This window comes from Chiroxiphia lanceolata, unplaced genomic scaffold, assembly GCF_009829145.1.
Source record: "Chiroxiphia lanceolata isolate bChiLan1 unplaced genomic scaffold, bChiLan1.pri scaffold_53_arrow_ctg1, whole genome shotgun sequence".
NCBI classification, from domain to species: Eukaryota; Metazoa; Chordata; class Aves; order Passeriformes; family Pipridae; genus Chiroxiphia; species Chiroxiphia lanceolata.
Genome location: NW_022476526.1, coordinates 250,256 through 266,710, shown reverse-complemented (window position 1 = coordinate 266,710; position 16,455 = coordinate 250,256). Strand labels below are relative to the sequence as shown.

The 16,455-nt window shown below is 55.5% G+C and overlaps 1 protein-coding gene across 1 annotated transcript; it reads left to right on the top strand.

The window, feature by feature from the left end:
* The first annotated feature begins 7,491 nt into the window (after positions 1-7,491).
* On the top strand, positions 7,492-13,135 carry LOC116781683 (maestro heat-like repeat-containing protein family member 6). Its single transcript, XM_032677390.1, has 15 exons — positions 7,492-7,849; positions 8,090-8,154; positions 8,269-8,691; positions 8,860-9,008; positions 9,239-9,386; positions 9,632-9,819; positions 9,904-10,041; positions 10,319-10,433; positions 10,604-10,741; positions 11,088-11,264; positions 11,388-11,543; positions 11,704-11,805; positions 12,197-12,299; positions 12,575-12,631; positions 12,930-13,135. Exons 1-15 carry the CDS (start codon positions 7,735-7,737, stop codon positions 13,133-13,135), a joined length of 2,280 nt encoding a protein of 759 aa, XP_032533281.1. The 5' UTR covers positions 7,492-7,734.
* The last annotated feature ends 3,320 nt before the right edge of the window (positions 13,136-16,455 follow it).

Below are 16,455 nucleotides of genomic sequence, written 5' to 3'. Positions count from 1 at the left end.
TAACATATTCCCTTTCCCCATTTGGAGTCTGGCGTGTTTTGTCTGGAAAAACCCATCTCACATTGGGTTGAGATGTGGGAGGGGGAATGGAGCTAGGGAATTGGATTTTGGGGCTATCTCAAACCATGACAAACCCTCACTCATTGAGGGGAGGCGGGTTGCTATTTTGGGGAGAAGAGAAGGTATTTGTTTCTTTGCTTTATTTTGTCTTTCAACAGCATAATCAGCACCCCAATAAAGAAATAGCTACATGCTTAAAACCTAAATTCTCTCTCATGCAAAGTTTCAGATTTCTTCAACTTGCTTTTATCTTTGAACACCAAACATTTGCAATCTGTATAAAAGCAAGCCAACCAACTGGTCATCCATGCTGGGACTGAGCCGTCAGCGGGAACACAGTTGCACACCACCACAGGGTGGGCCCTTAAGTGAAATGTGTGATACGTGTAATAGCTCAAGCATAGAGTGACTTCTGGAAAGAATTATTACATTTTTTTAAATTCACATTCTATGCTTACTGTGATTTACTGTTAAACTTTTGCAAGAGAGAAGGTATTTCAAAACCATGATATTAAAATTATCTTTCTCATTTTGATATTACAGGCATTCTCAGCTAGAGAGCCGAGGATTGTTTTAGTAATCTGGTGTCCTCAGTCAGACAATTCTGTTTTTAAGTCAATCATTTTACATTTTTAAGTAATATTCAGAAGCTGCATTAACATGAACTATTTTGGCCACATTTTCCAAACACTTTCCAAAATTTTACGTAAGAAAACTGAAGGACAGCCCAAACATAGTAACTGTGTAAACATCAGCTTCTATTGGGATGCCCAGAAGTATACACTCATAATAATGGCACAGTAGAACTGAAACATAAAGAAATATCACAAAATCAAACCTTTTTTTCTCATACAAAAAGCCACCAAATTCCTCTAAAACTGCTTATTACAGGATGTGTAAAAGGGGGATAAGAGTGATTTTTAAGGAAGCAAGGAGGGATAGTGCTCTACACGACAAACACACAACACTGTGATGGCAAACGGTAGGCACAAATACACATAGCAAGCACTTTCAGATGTAGCTACTCGCCTTTCACAGCACTTGCTTCTTTCAGGTTGTGAAACAGAAAGTCTGTGCTGGCATAGGTGCTCATCTCTACCCCATTCCGGAGGTGCCTGGCTTTCAACCTGGATTTGTCACAGTTTGCCAGGGACCCATCCACTATGTCTATGGCGATGTAGTTGAGGCCATTCTGGAAGCCAACTGAGGTCTCATGGCACATGGGACTGCTACCCTGCTCCTCCTCCAGGCCTCCGCTTTTCCTCAGGGACACATTCTCCACTGAGGCCGAGTTGTGTCGTTTGGGGTTGTGTGTGAAGGAAGGGGACACCGGGGTCACAGTGGTGGTGGAGAAGAAAGTTTCTGAGCTGTGCCTCCTCCGCCCCTGAGGATCTGCCTGGATGACTTTGGACCCCTGGTTTGGGTCTGGGGGAGGGCTTGGGAGAATGAAAGCCTCCACCCCAGAGAGGGTGAGCCTCTTCACCCCAGCTGTGGGGCTGGTGACCCGGGCACTTTCTGGCTTCTGAACGGTGGGTTGGGGTGGGGTGGTGGCCATGCCATAGGTCATTTCACATGCAGAGTGGAAAGATTTATATAGCCACCGCCCATGGGGTCCAGCGATGGAACTCGGTAGTTACAGCTTCCATGTCTGTCAGTTGAAGTGGTGGCCTTGATCCACTGGGGGTGAAAGAGGGAAGCCCCCACACTCAAAGATGTTATGCGTTATTATATCCGTGGTTAGTGTCATGGACCATGTCACGAGCCTCCAACATCTCCCTGGGCCTGTGCAGAGTTCCTGTGTGGGGCCCGGTAAAAGGGGTTTTTCTCGCCTTTCAAGATTGGCAGAGGGGGGGATGGGCTTTGATGGGTCATCAGAGGTATAAAGCAAAAGTCCTGCAGAAACCCGCAGAAGTCCCTTGGCAATCCTAGAATGCATAAATCATTAACCGTTTCAGCCTCTGACACATGTGAAATCACATTTTGTTATGAATCTGTTCGGGGTTTTTTCAGAAATCAAAGAAGAAACTAATGACTGATGCTAGTCTCTGAGGGGAAAAAAAAAACAAAGAAAAAGGAAACATTACCATTTTAAATTCTGCAAAATAAGAAGAGTCAAAAAGAGAGTCAATAATAATAATATTTGCAACAGAAGCACTTTTTTATTTCTTTTTTTTTGGTTGCATTTTTTTTCCTTGTTGCCATAATTATTTTCCTGCTGAGGAAAGAAGCGGGGAAATTTCAATCAATAAAAGCTTCTGGTCTGTAGTGGGGTTTTTTGTTGGTTTTTTTGTAAGTCTCCCGACTTTAATCCTGAATTCTAATCTTGAGGAGCCCACAGACAGGATAGAGAGCTTATACAGGCACCAGAGTCCCATGGGTGGAAATTCCAGATCATGCAAGAGTCAAAAGATGTGGCTGCTGTCCTGGAATACATGGCAAGAGAGCACAGGAAGATGTATGCAAAACAGGGGGAGGAACTCCACCAACTACCTCATTTTAGGGAATCCAGACAGAGAAAGAAGCGTCTTTGGAAGTCCAGCATTAGTTTGGTGTTTTCTAGCTTTGAATTACTTTAAAAAAGTATTTCCACTGTAAAACTGTAAAAATAAGCAGCTGCAGAACTGTGACTGTAAATGCTGGCAGTGTAAGCAGATCCCTCTCAGTTATTAATTGGTTTAGCATCCCATTTGAATGGATCCATTTGATCTTGGCTTGATTGTCTCAGCTCCTGGTTTACCTGGGACTATCAGCCTGGGAAACAAATATGTCTCTGAAATCAACTGTCAGGGGCAAGAGCAGAGGACTCCAGTGGTGAGACTGTTTACTCTGGTACATAAACAGAGCTGCAGTCCCAGGGAATCATGGTTCCCAAAGGAACTGTAACTACCTGGATCTGTGGGATGTATGAGTGGCTAAAAGATGGCTCTCTCCATGTCCTTGTATGAGAAACAAAAATACAGTTTTTATATAAATAGACGTATCATGAAGTTGTAAGATATCCAAGTTACAATAGCTGAACTTGGGTATCAGAGTCTCTTTCGGTGGGATAAGGGAAATGAGAAAATTCTTAAAAAATTCAATCTTTTAGGGCCATTTTGTACACGAGGTTCCTTTTCCCTTTGGGCTAAGAACAAAGGAAGATCCATCACCTTTGACAGGGGATGGCTTGCAGCCAACTGGGAAAAAGGGAAAGCCCCAGGACAGGCTCATGGCACCCTTCCCCCCCCCGGATGGGTGTTTCCCAGGGCAGGTGTGGGGGATGTGTGACCCTGTCCCCGAGGCATGTGGCACATGTCACCCTGTATGGGGTGGCTCTGTAGGACCACCCAACCCACAGCACCACAGAGCACCAGGGGCCACACTACCCCCTCACCACAGTGCCTTCCCCGACCGGGGCAAGGTTGGGAGCAAACAGGGCTGCTTCCCCACCCCGGGCACCATGAGCCTGTTGCTGCAGGGGCGTCTTTCTACCCCACAAAGGCTTTATGTGTTCTTGAAGGAAGCATCTTGTATAAACTGAAATTAATTGGGGCCTCACTATTGGCTCTGTGCAGGCCCTGCTCAGCAATAACTAAAACATCCCTGTGTTACCAGCACTGATCCAGCACAAATCCAAAGCACAGCCCCTACCAGCTAATGGGAAGAAATGTAACTAGCCCAGCCCAGCCTAGTCCAATGCAAATCCTGAGTCCTTCTCAAGCCTGAGGAACAAGGCCTTTGACTGTGACCCTGTGACATTCACATAGTGACACAGGTTTTCCCTGTATCGTGCTGGCAGCCCGGGGTATCCTGCTGAGCCTCAGCAGACAGGTGGGCAGGGCCAAATCCTCAGAGCGTATGGAAAATGTTTTACAGACTTTTTAGTTTTGCATTTATTTATGCCTGGTTTTCCCCTCATATAACTTTGCACCTTTTTGTACTAAAGTGCCCATAAGGTGTAGGTTGGAAGAAGTGATTCCAGCCTGTTGTAATGCTGAAAATAGACTTATTCAGCTAAACGCCCTTTGAAGTACTGGTAGAGCAGCAACCTGTAAAGTTCAGCTGGAAGCAGTTTACATGCTTTCTGTCGGCGTGTAGAGCTGTCGCCCGACCTTTTAACGGCGGGAGCTGGCCTCAGGGCTTCTGCAGGGCCCTCGACGGGCGCTGAGAAGTCGTGATTTGTGCCCCGCGGTCTGCGCGGGAAAGAAAAGGCAGTGCGTGCGGCGCAGGTAAAGAGGGGGAGTAGCTTGGACTCTCTTTAGGTAGGCGGCGTGGCTGCGGCCGCCACGACTGGGCTGTCGAGGTGCTGGCCCTCCTCTGTCCTGGCCCTGACAAGAGCTGGGTGGGATGGTCCTGGCAGGAGGGGCTTCTTGGCTCGCCAGAGATCTGGTCTCTGACCTTGGCTCCGTTCTTTTCTCTTCCAGTTATTGAAGGCATGACTCACGACAGCGCTGCTGTCGAAAGCCTGGCACTTCAAACCCAGAAAATCCTAACAGCTGTCCAGAGACCTGAGTCTTCTCCAGGTTCCAGCAGTTTGAAGATCAGCTCCAGAATGCGCAGAATAGGGAGCCTCCTCTGTGGGGCAGCTGCCGGAAGTCAGCGGAGAACTGATCCTGGGAAGCCTGTGTGATGGGACCCACCTGAGCCTGCGGGAAAGATCCCTCTCTGCAACAAGTTTTTCTTCCCTAGCTTGAGAATACGACATTCCTCTTAGCATAGACAGAGGCTCAGGAGTTTTTTTTGGTGCCCGGTGTCCACAGGGCATCTGGGAAGAGGGGAAAAAGGGCCCTTGATCTCCACAACACTTGCCCAAATGTGCAGTGGGGAAGGGAAAGTGCCCCAAAGGCCCTCGGCCTTGCAGGGTTCTGCTGGAGCCTCAACACTTCCAGCAGAGCGGATGGGCAGAGCCTGGAGCTGTGGGGATCCCTGAGAAGCTGGTCCTGGGAGGTGGCCACAAGCCTTGTGCCAGCCAGGAAGCAGCATCTGTGGCCTGCCCGTGTGGTGCTGGGACCGCCACGGGGAGGGCGCGGGGCACCTCGGGCGGGGCTGCGCAGTCACTGCTGCCCAAGCCACAGACAACCCCAGCAGGCTATGCACAGGAGCAGCAGCACCCGCACAGTCTAGAATTTTGGAAGTCAGGCTGGCAACTTCAGCACAGGGCTGAAAAAAGCAAACAACAGCCCTTCTCCCCGGGAAAGAAAGGCTGCAACCTTAGGCTTCCTGGTGCAGTTGGTGGGCCAACCTGGGCACTCCACGGGCAGCAAGAACTTTCTGGTATGGCACCTTTGGTCTAGGAGGAATCTTGATCCCTATGGAATTTTGGGAGTTGGACTGGCAATTGCATCGCAGGGCTGAAAAAAGGGAACCGCAGCCCTTTCCCTCAGGAAGGAAAGCCTGGATCCTTTGGCTTTCAGGTGCAATTGGTGGGCCAGCCTGGACACTTGGTGGGCAGCAAGAGCTTTCTGTGGTGGCACCTTTTGTCTGGGAGGAATCTTTGTTTGTGAACTGGCATTCCAGTTGGTGAACTGGTGCCACAGCTCGTGGGTTGAAAGGAAGGGGATAGGGCACTGCAAGGAGGCTAGGACACAGTCGAGGGTGAGGAAGCAATGCCAATTTATTAAGGGAAACACAGACTTATATAGGGGTAGTTTAGGGGTTGGGCTCAAGCAAGGGGAGGAGGGAAGGATTGACAGGTAAGGAGGGATTGGGATTGGATGTATAATAAGGAAGGGTGGAGACTTCAGGTATCTGGGGAAAGGACAATGGCAGCTACCTCTGCACTGCGGCAAACTGCAACCAATCACAGGCAGAGGAGCGGGAAAGCAGGGAGAGAACAACAGGTTCTGGCGGGGAAAACTGTGAGGGGAGGAAGAAGACAACATGGAGGATTTGATTTAAAAACAACAACCAGGGGTACAAACATATTGATAACTCCAAACAAAAGAAAAAGCAGCAGCAGCTGAAGGAAGGCCTCATACGGCTCAAGTTCCAGGACGGAGGGGAGTCAGCACTGTGGTGTCTGCCGCAAAAATGGCCCAGTTCACAAGCTCAGCTTTTGCTGCTAGAGGATCGGGGTTTGGGCTTGCTGGAGCCCATTCCCTACCAATGCATGGCCCCCCATTGCTCTTGCATCAGGTGTTTTGCACCCGTGGGAACACGTGTGCCCTGTGTCCATGCGAGAGCAGCAACTGGCAGAAGACGTCTGCTGCCGGCACTTGTCTTGGCTGCTCCTTCAGTGGGGTGGCATCTCAATCAGAGGCACAGAACAGGTTTGGATCCCAGAGTTCTCCCTATCCCCTTCACTTCTCCCCAACGCCCTGGATATCAGCTGAGAGTCGCAGCCGGACGCACAGCAACTGGAGCTTTGAACATCAGACTGGGCAGCTTTTATTTTGCAGAATGCAAGAGGAAAAGTCCAAATAACACAAGGAAACTTGACAGGATCTCTGACCAATCTAATCTTCCTGTGAAACTCAGCAAGTGAGGGTGGTTTGGTGCTGCAGGTCATCACTTCCACGCAAAAATCATTCTAACAAGGAGAAACTGCTTCTGTCTTGTGACAACTGCCGAGCATGACCACCAATTGCTCCAGCTGCCGCTCCCAACAGCCCCCTGCAAGAGTGCCGACATCAGTGCCCATTGGCTTTGACTGCCCTCTGGAGAGAAGTCCCTCAGGGGCACAACTCTTTGGGGCAGGAGATGGGCACCAGCCCTGCCAGGACTTAGGGCGGTGGCAGGTCTCCTTGGGCGAGGACTTGCCAGAGCTGCTGATTTTGGTGCAGCCCCGGGCAATGGGGTGGGAGCAGCATTGGTGCCCTTGGCCCCCACGTTCCTTCTGTATGTCACAGCCCTGTGTTTGGGAGAGCCACAAGCTGGCACTTCTCCCAAGGAGCCCGTGCCAGCTTGTGTGGAGGCCCCGTGCCCTTCCTGCTGTGGCTGCGTCGGCAGCCGAGGGGGCTCCCTCTGCTTAGTTTTTGAGTTGTGCCTAAAGTTCACGTCCAGCTGTCTTCGATACTTTGGAGAACGGACTCCTTCTGACCTGGGGCAGGTTGGTCAGGCAGGGGGAGTCTCCAGGGCATGTGACAGTGTGTCACAGGGCCCTTTGTGACAGGGTGGGCATCGCCCATGGCATGGTATGGCATGGGGCAGGGTGTCACAGGGCCCTTTGTGACACGTGATGACTTGGTATCGGTGGTGACGCGGCAACGCCTCAGTGCTCCTCGGAGCGCGCGACGGGACAGACGGGACGGAGGGGTGCTGTGCGGAGCCCCCGCACAGCCAACTCTTTCCTTGCTGACCCGGAGCGTTGTGGAGGCTTTTCTGTGGTGCGAGCGTCTCGAGGCCGGACCGTAGGAATTTGGTGACGCGGAGCTTTTGCGAGGTGCCCCAATCCCTGCGGCAGGTGCCCTTGAGGCCGCACTGCAGGACTTGCTAACCCCTAGCGTTTGCTAGGTTTTTCTGTCTTTCAGGTGTCCTTGAGGCCAGACTGCAGGACTTGCTGACCCATACCATTTCTTAGGCTTTTCTCTCTTTCAGGTGCCCTCGAGGCCAGACCGCAGGATTGGGGACCCGGAAATTTTTCGGAGTCTCCAATCCCTGCGGTAGGTGGCCTCGAGGGCAGCCTGCCGGACTCGGTGACCCGGAGATCTTCGAGGTGTCTCTCTCTTGCAGGTACCCTCCAGGCTAGACCGAGGGATGTCAGGAAGACGCCGGAGCCTGCTCAGGCCCTTTTGGATGAAGAAGGAAGGGCCTGGAGCTGCCCCATCCCAGCACCCGGAGAAGATGGAGCAGTTGCATCCCCTGCAGGAAGGTGAGTGGCACGGCTGGGCCACAGGGCTGGTGGCTGCAGCTGGCTGCGCCTCATCCCATCCTGTCTGCTGGGGACATGGCCAGGGAAAGGGAGGGGGGAAGAGGGCCTGGGACTGTTCCCCCGGCAGCTCCATGCACTGGGAATGCCGGGGCTGGCCCTGCCTGTGAAGCGCAGGGCTGGGCCGTGTTCTCCGGCCTGTCCCGCAGCCCCTCAGCTCTGACCTCACTCACTCTTTGCCAGATCCAGGCCGGGACCAGACACAAGAGAAGAACCGCGCCCATGGCCGCTTCCGCAGGGCAGCACAGGTACCTGCAGCCATGGCCTCCTGGGCTGGGCCTGCTGTCACTGCTCAGGCTGGCACCTCTGTCAGAGTTCACCATGGCACATCCCTCTCTTCCCCGCTCTCCGTTCTTCTGCAGACCTTTCTGAAATTCGTGGGCATTCGGCGTAAAAGGACCACAACCAGCCCAACTGAGGTCATGGCACAGCCTGACCCCAGCCCAACTGAGCTCAAGGCGGACTCTGATGTCACCACCACACTGACTGATGGCACAGGAAACCGTGACGTGTCGCCCACTGTTCACACAACAAAGTCTCACCCTGCTTTGATTGATGATACGACAGACACTGACAGCCCATCGATTGATCGCACTGCAGTCTCTGACATTGCGTTGAGCGATGAACCGACAAACTCTGATGCTGCACTGCCTGATCTCGCCGTGGAGGCCGACGCTGCAACGACTGAGGGCACTGCAGACACTGACCTCGTGCCCAGGGAGAGTGTGAATTATGCTCCCACTCCAGATATTTTTGAGGAGAATGGTGTCTCCAGCCCAAAGCAAGTAAGCAGCCTGTGTCCAGGGCTCAAACCACTCCAGGGGCTTGTGGCCCCTCAAGTGAGCTCCCCTGGGCTCTCTCAGCTTTTGAGGCCAGCACAGTGCGGTGGGAAGGGAAGCACTTGTCAGGGAAGCTGGGCAAGTTGTCAGCTCTTCTCCCACTGCCTCCTCCAGGTGCCAGCCTTCGTCAGGAACGTGCACCAGAGACTGACAGCCAACGCGACTCCAGAAGAGAAGCTGCTGGTGGAGTTTCTGAGGGTGACTGAGGCACACCCTGCTGATGTTGTGGTGACCCTCCTGCACTGTGCCCCATCGTGTGACAGGTACATGGCCTCCCTGCCTTCAGGGCTCGGGGCTTACCAGCCTTTTGAGTCCATCCCCCTGTCCATCCCGTCCCACGTGGTCTGCCAGACGGATGGAGAGTTCCGGGACCCTCTGGTCCCTCTGTTTCCCAGCCCTGCCATGTCAGCCCCGATCCTGCTGCCATGGTCCCTCCCTGCTCCTCAAGGCACTTTGGCCGGCACCCCCCTGACACAGAACTCTGACCCCGCAGAGCTGCTGCCATCATGTGGAAGACCATCGCCTCATGGGAAAGGACAGTGGAGAAGGTGCTACCAAAGCTACTCTGCGTGATGGAGGACTGGCCACTGCACAGCACGTCCACCTCCGACGGGGACAAAACAGATGTCTTTGCCCTGGCTGTGAGTTTCTGGAACTGGACTTTACTTGCCGACAGGTCGCTTCTCCAGCAGCTCTCCATCCTCCTCGAGCACTGCATCTCCCTGCCTCAGGCACTGGGCTGGAAACCTGGCTTAGGGGCAGGTTCAGGGGCACCAGGCTGGGGGCTGCCCCTGTGTCTTCCCCGGCCTCTCCCTCCCACACTTGGGCCCTTTCACATGGACATCTGGGCACTGAGAGCTGTGTGCGGGTGCTTTATCTTTTGCAGGCAACCAGGGTGATTTGGGAGATTCTCCAGATGCTCCAGTGCCCAGAACCATTGACAGAGTATTCCCCCCGTCTCCTCGTGGATCTGCTCCTCCAGATTTTCATCAGCACAGAGCAGATGCCAGAGGAAGTTGACGCCTTGTGGAGGGAATGCCAGGAGCAACGCAGCCTTCCCACAAACTCCAAGAGGTGCTCAGTCCCAGTCCTGTCCCTCTCATGCCCTTGGGGCTGCTCAGGGCTCCCAGCATGACCTGGGCTTTGCTCTGCACACAGCTTTGCAGTGCTGACCGTGAAGGCCCTGCTTTGTCATCTTGAGTGTGAAGATGTGGTGGTTTCAATGGAACGGAAGCGTGGCTGGGACACGCTCCTCAACTCTGACACCCACCACTATGCAGTGGGTTTGCTGGCCAGGTGAGACCCCCTTGTCCCCGCTGACCCTGTCATTTCTACCTGTGCACGGGGCACCCCACACAGTGCCCGTGGTCATGGGCCAGAGGGCCTTGTCACTGAGGGACGGCTGAGCAGAGTGGAAAAGGCTGGGAAAGGCGGGTGCACAGGAGGAGCCGCCAGCCAGAGTGCCTTCATCCCCTGCCGGGGTGCTGGGGAAAGACCAGGACTCTGTGAGACCGGCCCGGGAGAGCTTTGCCCACCCAGCTCAGGGTTGATGGTGCCTGTTTCCCCCTGGCAGGGAGATGCGCCGTGCCTCGAGCCCCTTGTATTACCGAATTGCCCTCTCCCTGCTGGGGCTGCTCATCAGGGAGAAGCCCTGCTGGGAGCTTCCCGCCGTGGCATTCCTTGTGGAGGTGAGCCTGATGGCGAGTGCCGCCTTGCTGACCTGCCTCCGCCTCTCTGCCCTCTGGCAGCCGCAGCTGCCCGGGACGGTGCCGCGCCCTGTGCTGCTGCCTGGGCCCAGCCCGGTGCGGGTCTGGGCTCCTGCTGGCCGGGCGCGCTGTCACTGTTCCTTGCTTTTCAGGTCCTGGACTGCCCGGACATGACTGAATGGAGTGACAGCTTCCTGGAGATCCTTTCCAGGCGCCTGTGGAGCGAGTGCACAGAGATGCGTCGTCTGGTGCTGAGAGGCCTCGGGGTGCTGAGCAAGGATCCTGGGATGGTGAGGAGGGGGCAACTGGCTGAAGCTGTGCTGGCAGCCTGGGGCTGGGGAGCGCAATCACTTGGGCTTGGCTGGGCCAAGGGGAGCTTTAGCTTGGGGAGTAGGGAAAGGTTCTCCACTCAGAGGGTGCTCCGACACTGCAACAGGCCCCACTGGGAAGAGGTCACAGCCCCAAGGCTGCCAGAGCTCAAGGACAACACTCTCAGGGACACGATGGGATTGGTGGGCATGGTCCTGTGCAGAGCCAGGAGCTGGACTCAATGATCCTTGGGGATCACTGCCAACTCGGGATATTCTAGGATTCCATGATTCCTGGCTTCACAGCACAGCATTGTGTTCCACACAGGCTGACGGCATGCGGAGCCTGACACAAAGCCTCATGGACATACTGTGGGATACAGACGGAGAGCTGGTCAGGATGGCCCTCTCTGTATTCATCAATCAAGTCCAGGACAGAGACATCCTAATCTCCACCCCCACTGCCCTGCAGCTGGCTGAGGTGCTCCAGCCACTCTTTGGCAATGTAAGGCTCTGTGCTCCCCCCCGCCAGGCGCTGGGTGCTACCAGGAAACTGTGGCCTGTGGACTTGCAGGCTTGTGCCCCGGTAGGCCTGGAGCTGAGGTCTTTTCCTCTTCCTTTCCATCAGGACAACATCCACGTGCAGCTGCTCTCCATTCAGCTCTTCCGAAAGGTGATGGAGTTGGGAGTGGATGAGGGAAAACAAGCCCTGAAGACACACGTGGTCTACAGCCTGCTCCCACTTTTTTTCCACTGGCATAATGAGAACCGGCACGTGGCAGAAGTGAGAACTTGCGGGGTCTGGTGTCCTCGCGGCAGGGGGCTGCTCTGCCTCGTGCCCTGGCACCTCAGAGGCTCCAGTCTCTCCTCCTGGCCTTGGTCCAGGGACACAGGTCCTGTGCTCTGGGCTGCGATGCCATGTCCTGCTCTCTGTTGCTCTGCAGGCCTCTCAGGAAGCACTGCTTGGTGCAGCGTGGTTTCTGAAGAGGAGGGATCTTGTGAAGCTGCTGAAGACAGAGCAGTCTTGGAAGTTCGGCGAGTGCCTGGTAAGGACGACCCCACAGCCCCAGGCCCCAATGCCCAGAGTGTAGGGCTGGCACTGTGCCCCTGCCCACTGCTGCAGCCACCTGTGGGACAGCAGCCTGGACCCCACAGGCTGTCGCTTTGCCTGGGGTGTGTGGGCTCCTCTGCAGGCTCCTCTGCCCCTGAGCCAGGGTGCCGCTGGAGCCCTGGCCCAGCTGGGCTGTGGGGCAGGGCGGCCCTGCGGCTGCCGGGGAGCAGCCAGCCCTCTGCTCCCTCCAAAGCCGGCCCCAGCGGCTGCTGCCCGGGCCTCAGGGCTGTGCGGGCAGGGGAGGCCAGTGCTGGGCGCAGGCAGCGCCCGGCCAAGGGGCAGAGCCCCAGCCAACCCTTCCCTCTGTGCCCTGCTGCTCTCTCCAGTTGGAAAAGGACAAGAGAAGAGTGGCCAAGTACCTGTGCCAGGCCATGCCATACCTGGAGAGCCCACAGGAGCCCATGCGAGAGGCGGCCCTCAGGTTCATTGGTGAGCCACAAGCTCGCGGTCCCTCCCTGCCCCGCTGCAGCTTGGCCCCAGCCCCGGCTGCTGCAGCGGCAGCAGGATGCAGCCCAGGGATGTGCTGTGGAGCCCCGAGTGCCCTGGCGGCTGCTGCCGCCCTGTGCCAGCCCAGCCCTGGGGCGTCCCGAGGCGGGAAGGCCCCGGGCTCAGCCCTGCCAGGGCAGGAGGGCGTGTGGCCGGGCCGGCAGCGCCGCCGGGGGGAATCTGTGCCGCTGTGGCCCTAACAGCATCTGTGTTCCCAGGGATCGCCGGGAGGTACCTGAAGGGACAGAAGGTAGAGCTGCAGATCGTCATTGATGGTGAGTCAGGGCAGTGGGGCTGCTGAGTGGAGCACAGAGCCCAGGGCAGGGAGCTGCGATCCTTCCCTGGCTGTGGAGGGCTCTGCTCCCTGCAGAGATGAGCAATGGCTTGGGCAGAGCAGAGAGAGATTTAAGGGGCATGGGGGGTCTTGGTGGCCAGCACCTTCTGGACGATCCTGTTGGGCCCTCCTCCGTCCTGGCCATGGTAAGAGTTGGGTGGGACGGTCCTGGCAGGAGGGGCTTCTTGGCTCGCCAGAGATCTGGTCTCTGACCTTGGCTCCGTTCTTTTCTCTTCCAGTTATTGAAGGCATGACTCATGACAGCGCTGCTGTCGAAAGCCTGGCACTTCAAACCCAGAAAATCCTAACAGCTGTCCAGAGACCTGAGTCTTCTCCAGGTTCCAGCAGTTTGAAGATCAGCTCCAGAATGCGCAGAATAGGGAGCCTCCTCTGTGGGGCAGCTGCCGGAAGTCAGCGGAGAACTGATCCTGGGAAGCCTGTGTGATGGGACCACCTGAGCCTGCGGGAAAGACCCCTCTCTGCAACAAGTTTTTCTTCCCCAGCTTGAGAATACGACATTCCTCTTAGAATAGACAGAGGCTCAGGAGTTTTTTTGGTGCCCGGTGTCCACAGGGCATCTGGGAAGAGGGGAAAAAGGGCCCTTGATCTCCACAACACTTGCCCAAATGTGCAGTGGGGAAGGGAAAGTGCCCCAAAGGCCCTCGGCCTTGCGGGGTTCTGCTGGAGCCTCAACACTTCCAGCAGAGCGGATGGGCAGAGCCTGGAGCTGTGGGGATCCCTGAGAAGCTGGTCCTGGGAGGTGGCCACAAGCCTGTGCCAGCCAGGAAGCAGCATCTGTGGCCTGCCCGTGTGGTGCATGGGACCGCCACGGGGAGGGCGCGGGGCACCTCGGGCGGGGCTGCGCAGTCACTGCTGCCCAAGCCACAGACAACCCCCAGCAGGCTATGCACAGGAGCAGCAGCACCCACACAGTCTAGAATTTTGGAAGGCTGGCAGCTTCAGCGCAGGGCTGAAAAAGCAAACAACAGCCCTTCTCCCCAGGAAAGAAAGACTGCAACCTTAGGTTTCCTGGTGCAGTTGGTGGGCCAGCCTGGGCACTTCATGGGCAGCAAGAACTTTCTGGTATGGCACCTTTGGTCTGGGAGGAATCTTGATCCCTATGGCATTTTGGGAGTTGGACTGGCAATTGCATCGCAGGGCTGAAAAAAGGGAACCGCAGCCCTTTCCCTCAGGAAGGAAAGCCTGGATCCTTTGGCTTTCAGGTGCAGTTGGTGGGCCAGCCTGGACACTCGGTGGGCAGCAAGAGCTTTCTCTGGTGGCACCTTTTGTCTGGGAGGAATCTTTGTTTGTGAACTGGCATTCCAGTTGGTGAACTGGTGCCACAGCTCGTGGGTGAAGGAAGGGGATAGGGCACTGCAAAGGAGGCTAGGACACAGTCGAGGGTGAGGAAGCAATGCCAATTTATAAGGGGAAACACAGACTTATAGGGTAGTTTAGGGGTTGGGCTCAAGCAAGGGGAGGAGGGAAGGATTGACAGGTAAGGAGGGATTGGGATTGGATATTATAATAAGGAAGGGTGAGACTTCAGGTTATCTGGGGAAAGGACCAATGGCAGCTACCTCTGCACTGCGGCAAACTGCAACCAATCACAGGCAGAGGAGCGGGAAAGCAGGGGAGAACAACAGGTTCTGGCGGGAAAACTGTGAGGGGAGGAAGAAGACAACATGGAGGATTTGATTTAAAAACAACAACCAGGGGTACAAACATATTGATAACTCCATAATAATAAACAGGGGGAAACTGTAAGCAACCGGGGATAACCGGGGGCAACAGTCCAGTCCAGTGGTGGCCTTTTTAGGCTGTAAATGTCCATTATAGGTATGAATAGTCCTTTTATGATTCGTAAACTCTCCTCCACGCTTGAAACCTTTCCCATTCCTCTCGCAGGTGGTTCTCTTCATCCCCAACAAACTGGGAACAAAAGAAAAAGCAGCAGCAGCTGAAGGAAGGCCTCATACGGCTCAAGTTCCAGGACGGAGGGGAGTCAGCACTGTGGTGTCTGCCGCAAAAACGGCCCAGTTCACAAGCTCAGCTTTTGCTGCTAGAGGATCGGGGTTTGGGCTTACTGGAGCCCATTCCCTACCAATGCATGGCCCCCCATTGCTCTTGCATCAGGTGTTTTGCACCCGTAGGAACACGTGTGCCCTGTGTCCATGCGAGAGCAGCAACTGGCAGAAGACGTCTGCTGCCGGCACTTGTCTTGGCTGCTCCTTCAGTGGGGTGGCACCTCAATCAGAGGCACAGAACAGGTTTGGATCCCAGAGTTCTCCCTATCCCCTTCACTTCTCCCCAACGCCCTGGATATCAGCTGAGAGTCGCAGCCGGACGCACAGCAACTGGAGCTTTGAACATCAGACTGGGCAGCTTTTATTTTGCAGAATGCAAGAGAAAAAGTCCAAATAACACAAGGAAACTTGACAGGATCTCTGACCAATCTAATCTTCCTGTGTGAAACTCAGCAAGTGAGGGTGGTTTGGTGCTGCAGGTCATCACTTCCACGCAAAAAATCATTATACAAGGAGAAACTGCTTCTGTCTTGTGACAACTGCCGAGCATGACCACCAATTGCTCCAGCTGCCGCTCCCACAGCCCCCTGCAAGAGTGCCGACCATCAGTGCCCATTGGCTTGACTGCCCTCTGGAGAGAAGTCCCTCAGGGGCACAACTCTTGGGGCAGGAGATGGGCACCAGCCCCTGCCAGGACTTAGGGCGGGTGGCAGGTCTCCTTGGGCGAGGAATTGCCAGAGCTGCTGATTTTTGGTTGCAGCCCGGGCAATGGGGTGGGAAAACAGCATTGGTGCCCTTGGCCCCCACGTTCCTTCTGTATGTCACAGCCCTGTGTTGGGAGAGCCACAAGCTGGCACTTCTCCCAAGGAGCCCGTGCCAGCTTGTGTGGAGGCCCGTGCACTTCCTTGCTGTGGCTGCGGCGGCAGCCGAGGGGGCTCCCTCTGCTTAGTTTTTGAGTTGTGCATAAGTTCCCGTCCAGCTGTCTTCGATACTTTGGAGAACGGACTCCTTCTGACCTGGGGCCAGGTGGTCATGGCAGGGGGAGTCTCCAGGGCATGTGACAGTTGTGTCACAGGGCCCTTTGTGACAGGGTGGGCATCGCCCATGGCATGGTATGGCATGGGGCAGGGTGTCACAGGGCCCTTTGTGACACGTGATGACTTGGTATCGGTGGTGACGCGGGCAACGCCTCAGTGCTCCTCGGATGCGCGCGACGGGACAGACGGGACGGAGGGGGTGCTGTGCGGAGCCCCCGCACAGCCAACTCTTTCCTTGCTGACCCGGAGCGGTTGTGGAGGCTTTTCTGTGGTGCGAGCGTCCTCGAGGCCGGACCGTGGGATTTGGTGACGCGGAGCTTTTGCGAGGTGTCCCCAATCCCTGCGGCAGGTGCCCTTGAGGCCGCACTGCAGGACTTGCTAACCCCTAGCGTTTGCTAGGTTTTTCTGTCTTTCAGGGTGTCCTTGAGGCCAGACTGCAGGACTTGCTGACCCATACCATTTCTTAGGCTTTTCTCTCTTTCAGGTGCCCTCGAGGCCAGACCGCAGGATTGGGGACCCCGGAAATTTTTCGGAGGTCTCCAATCCCTGCGGTAGGTGGCCTCGAGGGGCAGCCTGCCGGACTCGGTGACCCGGAGATCTTCCGAGGTGTCTCTCTCTTGCAGGTACCCTCCAGGCTAGACCGAGGGATGTCAGGAAGACGCCGGAGCCTGCTCAGGCCCTTTGGATGAAGAAGGATGGGC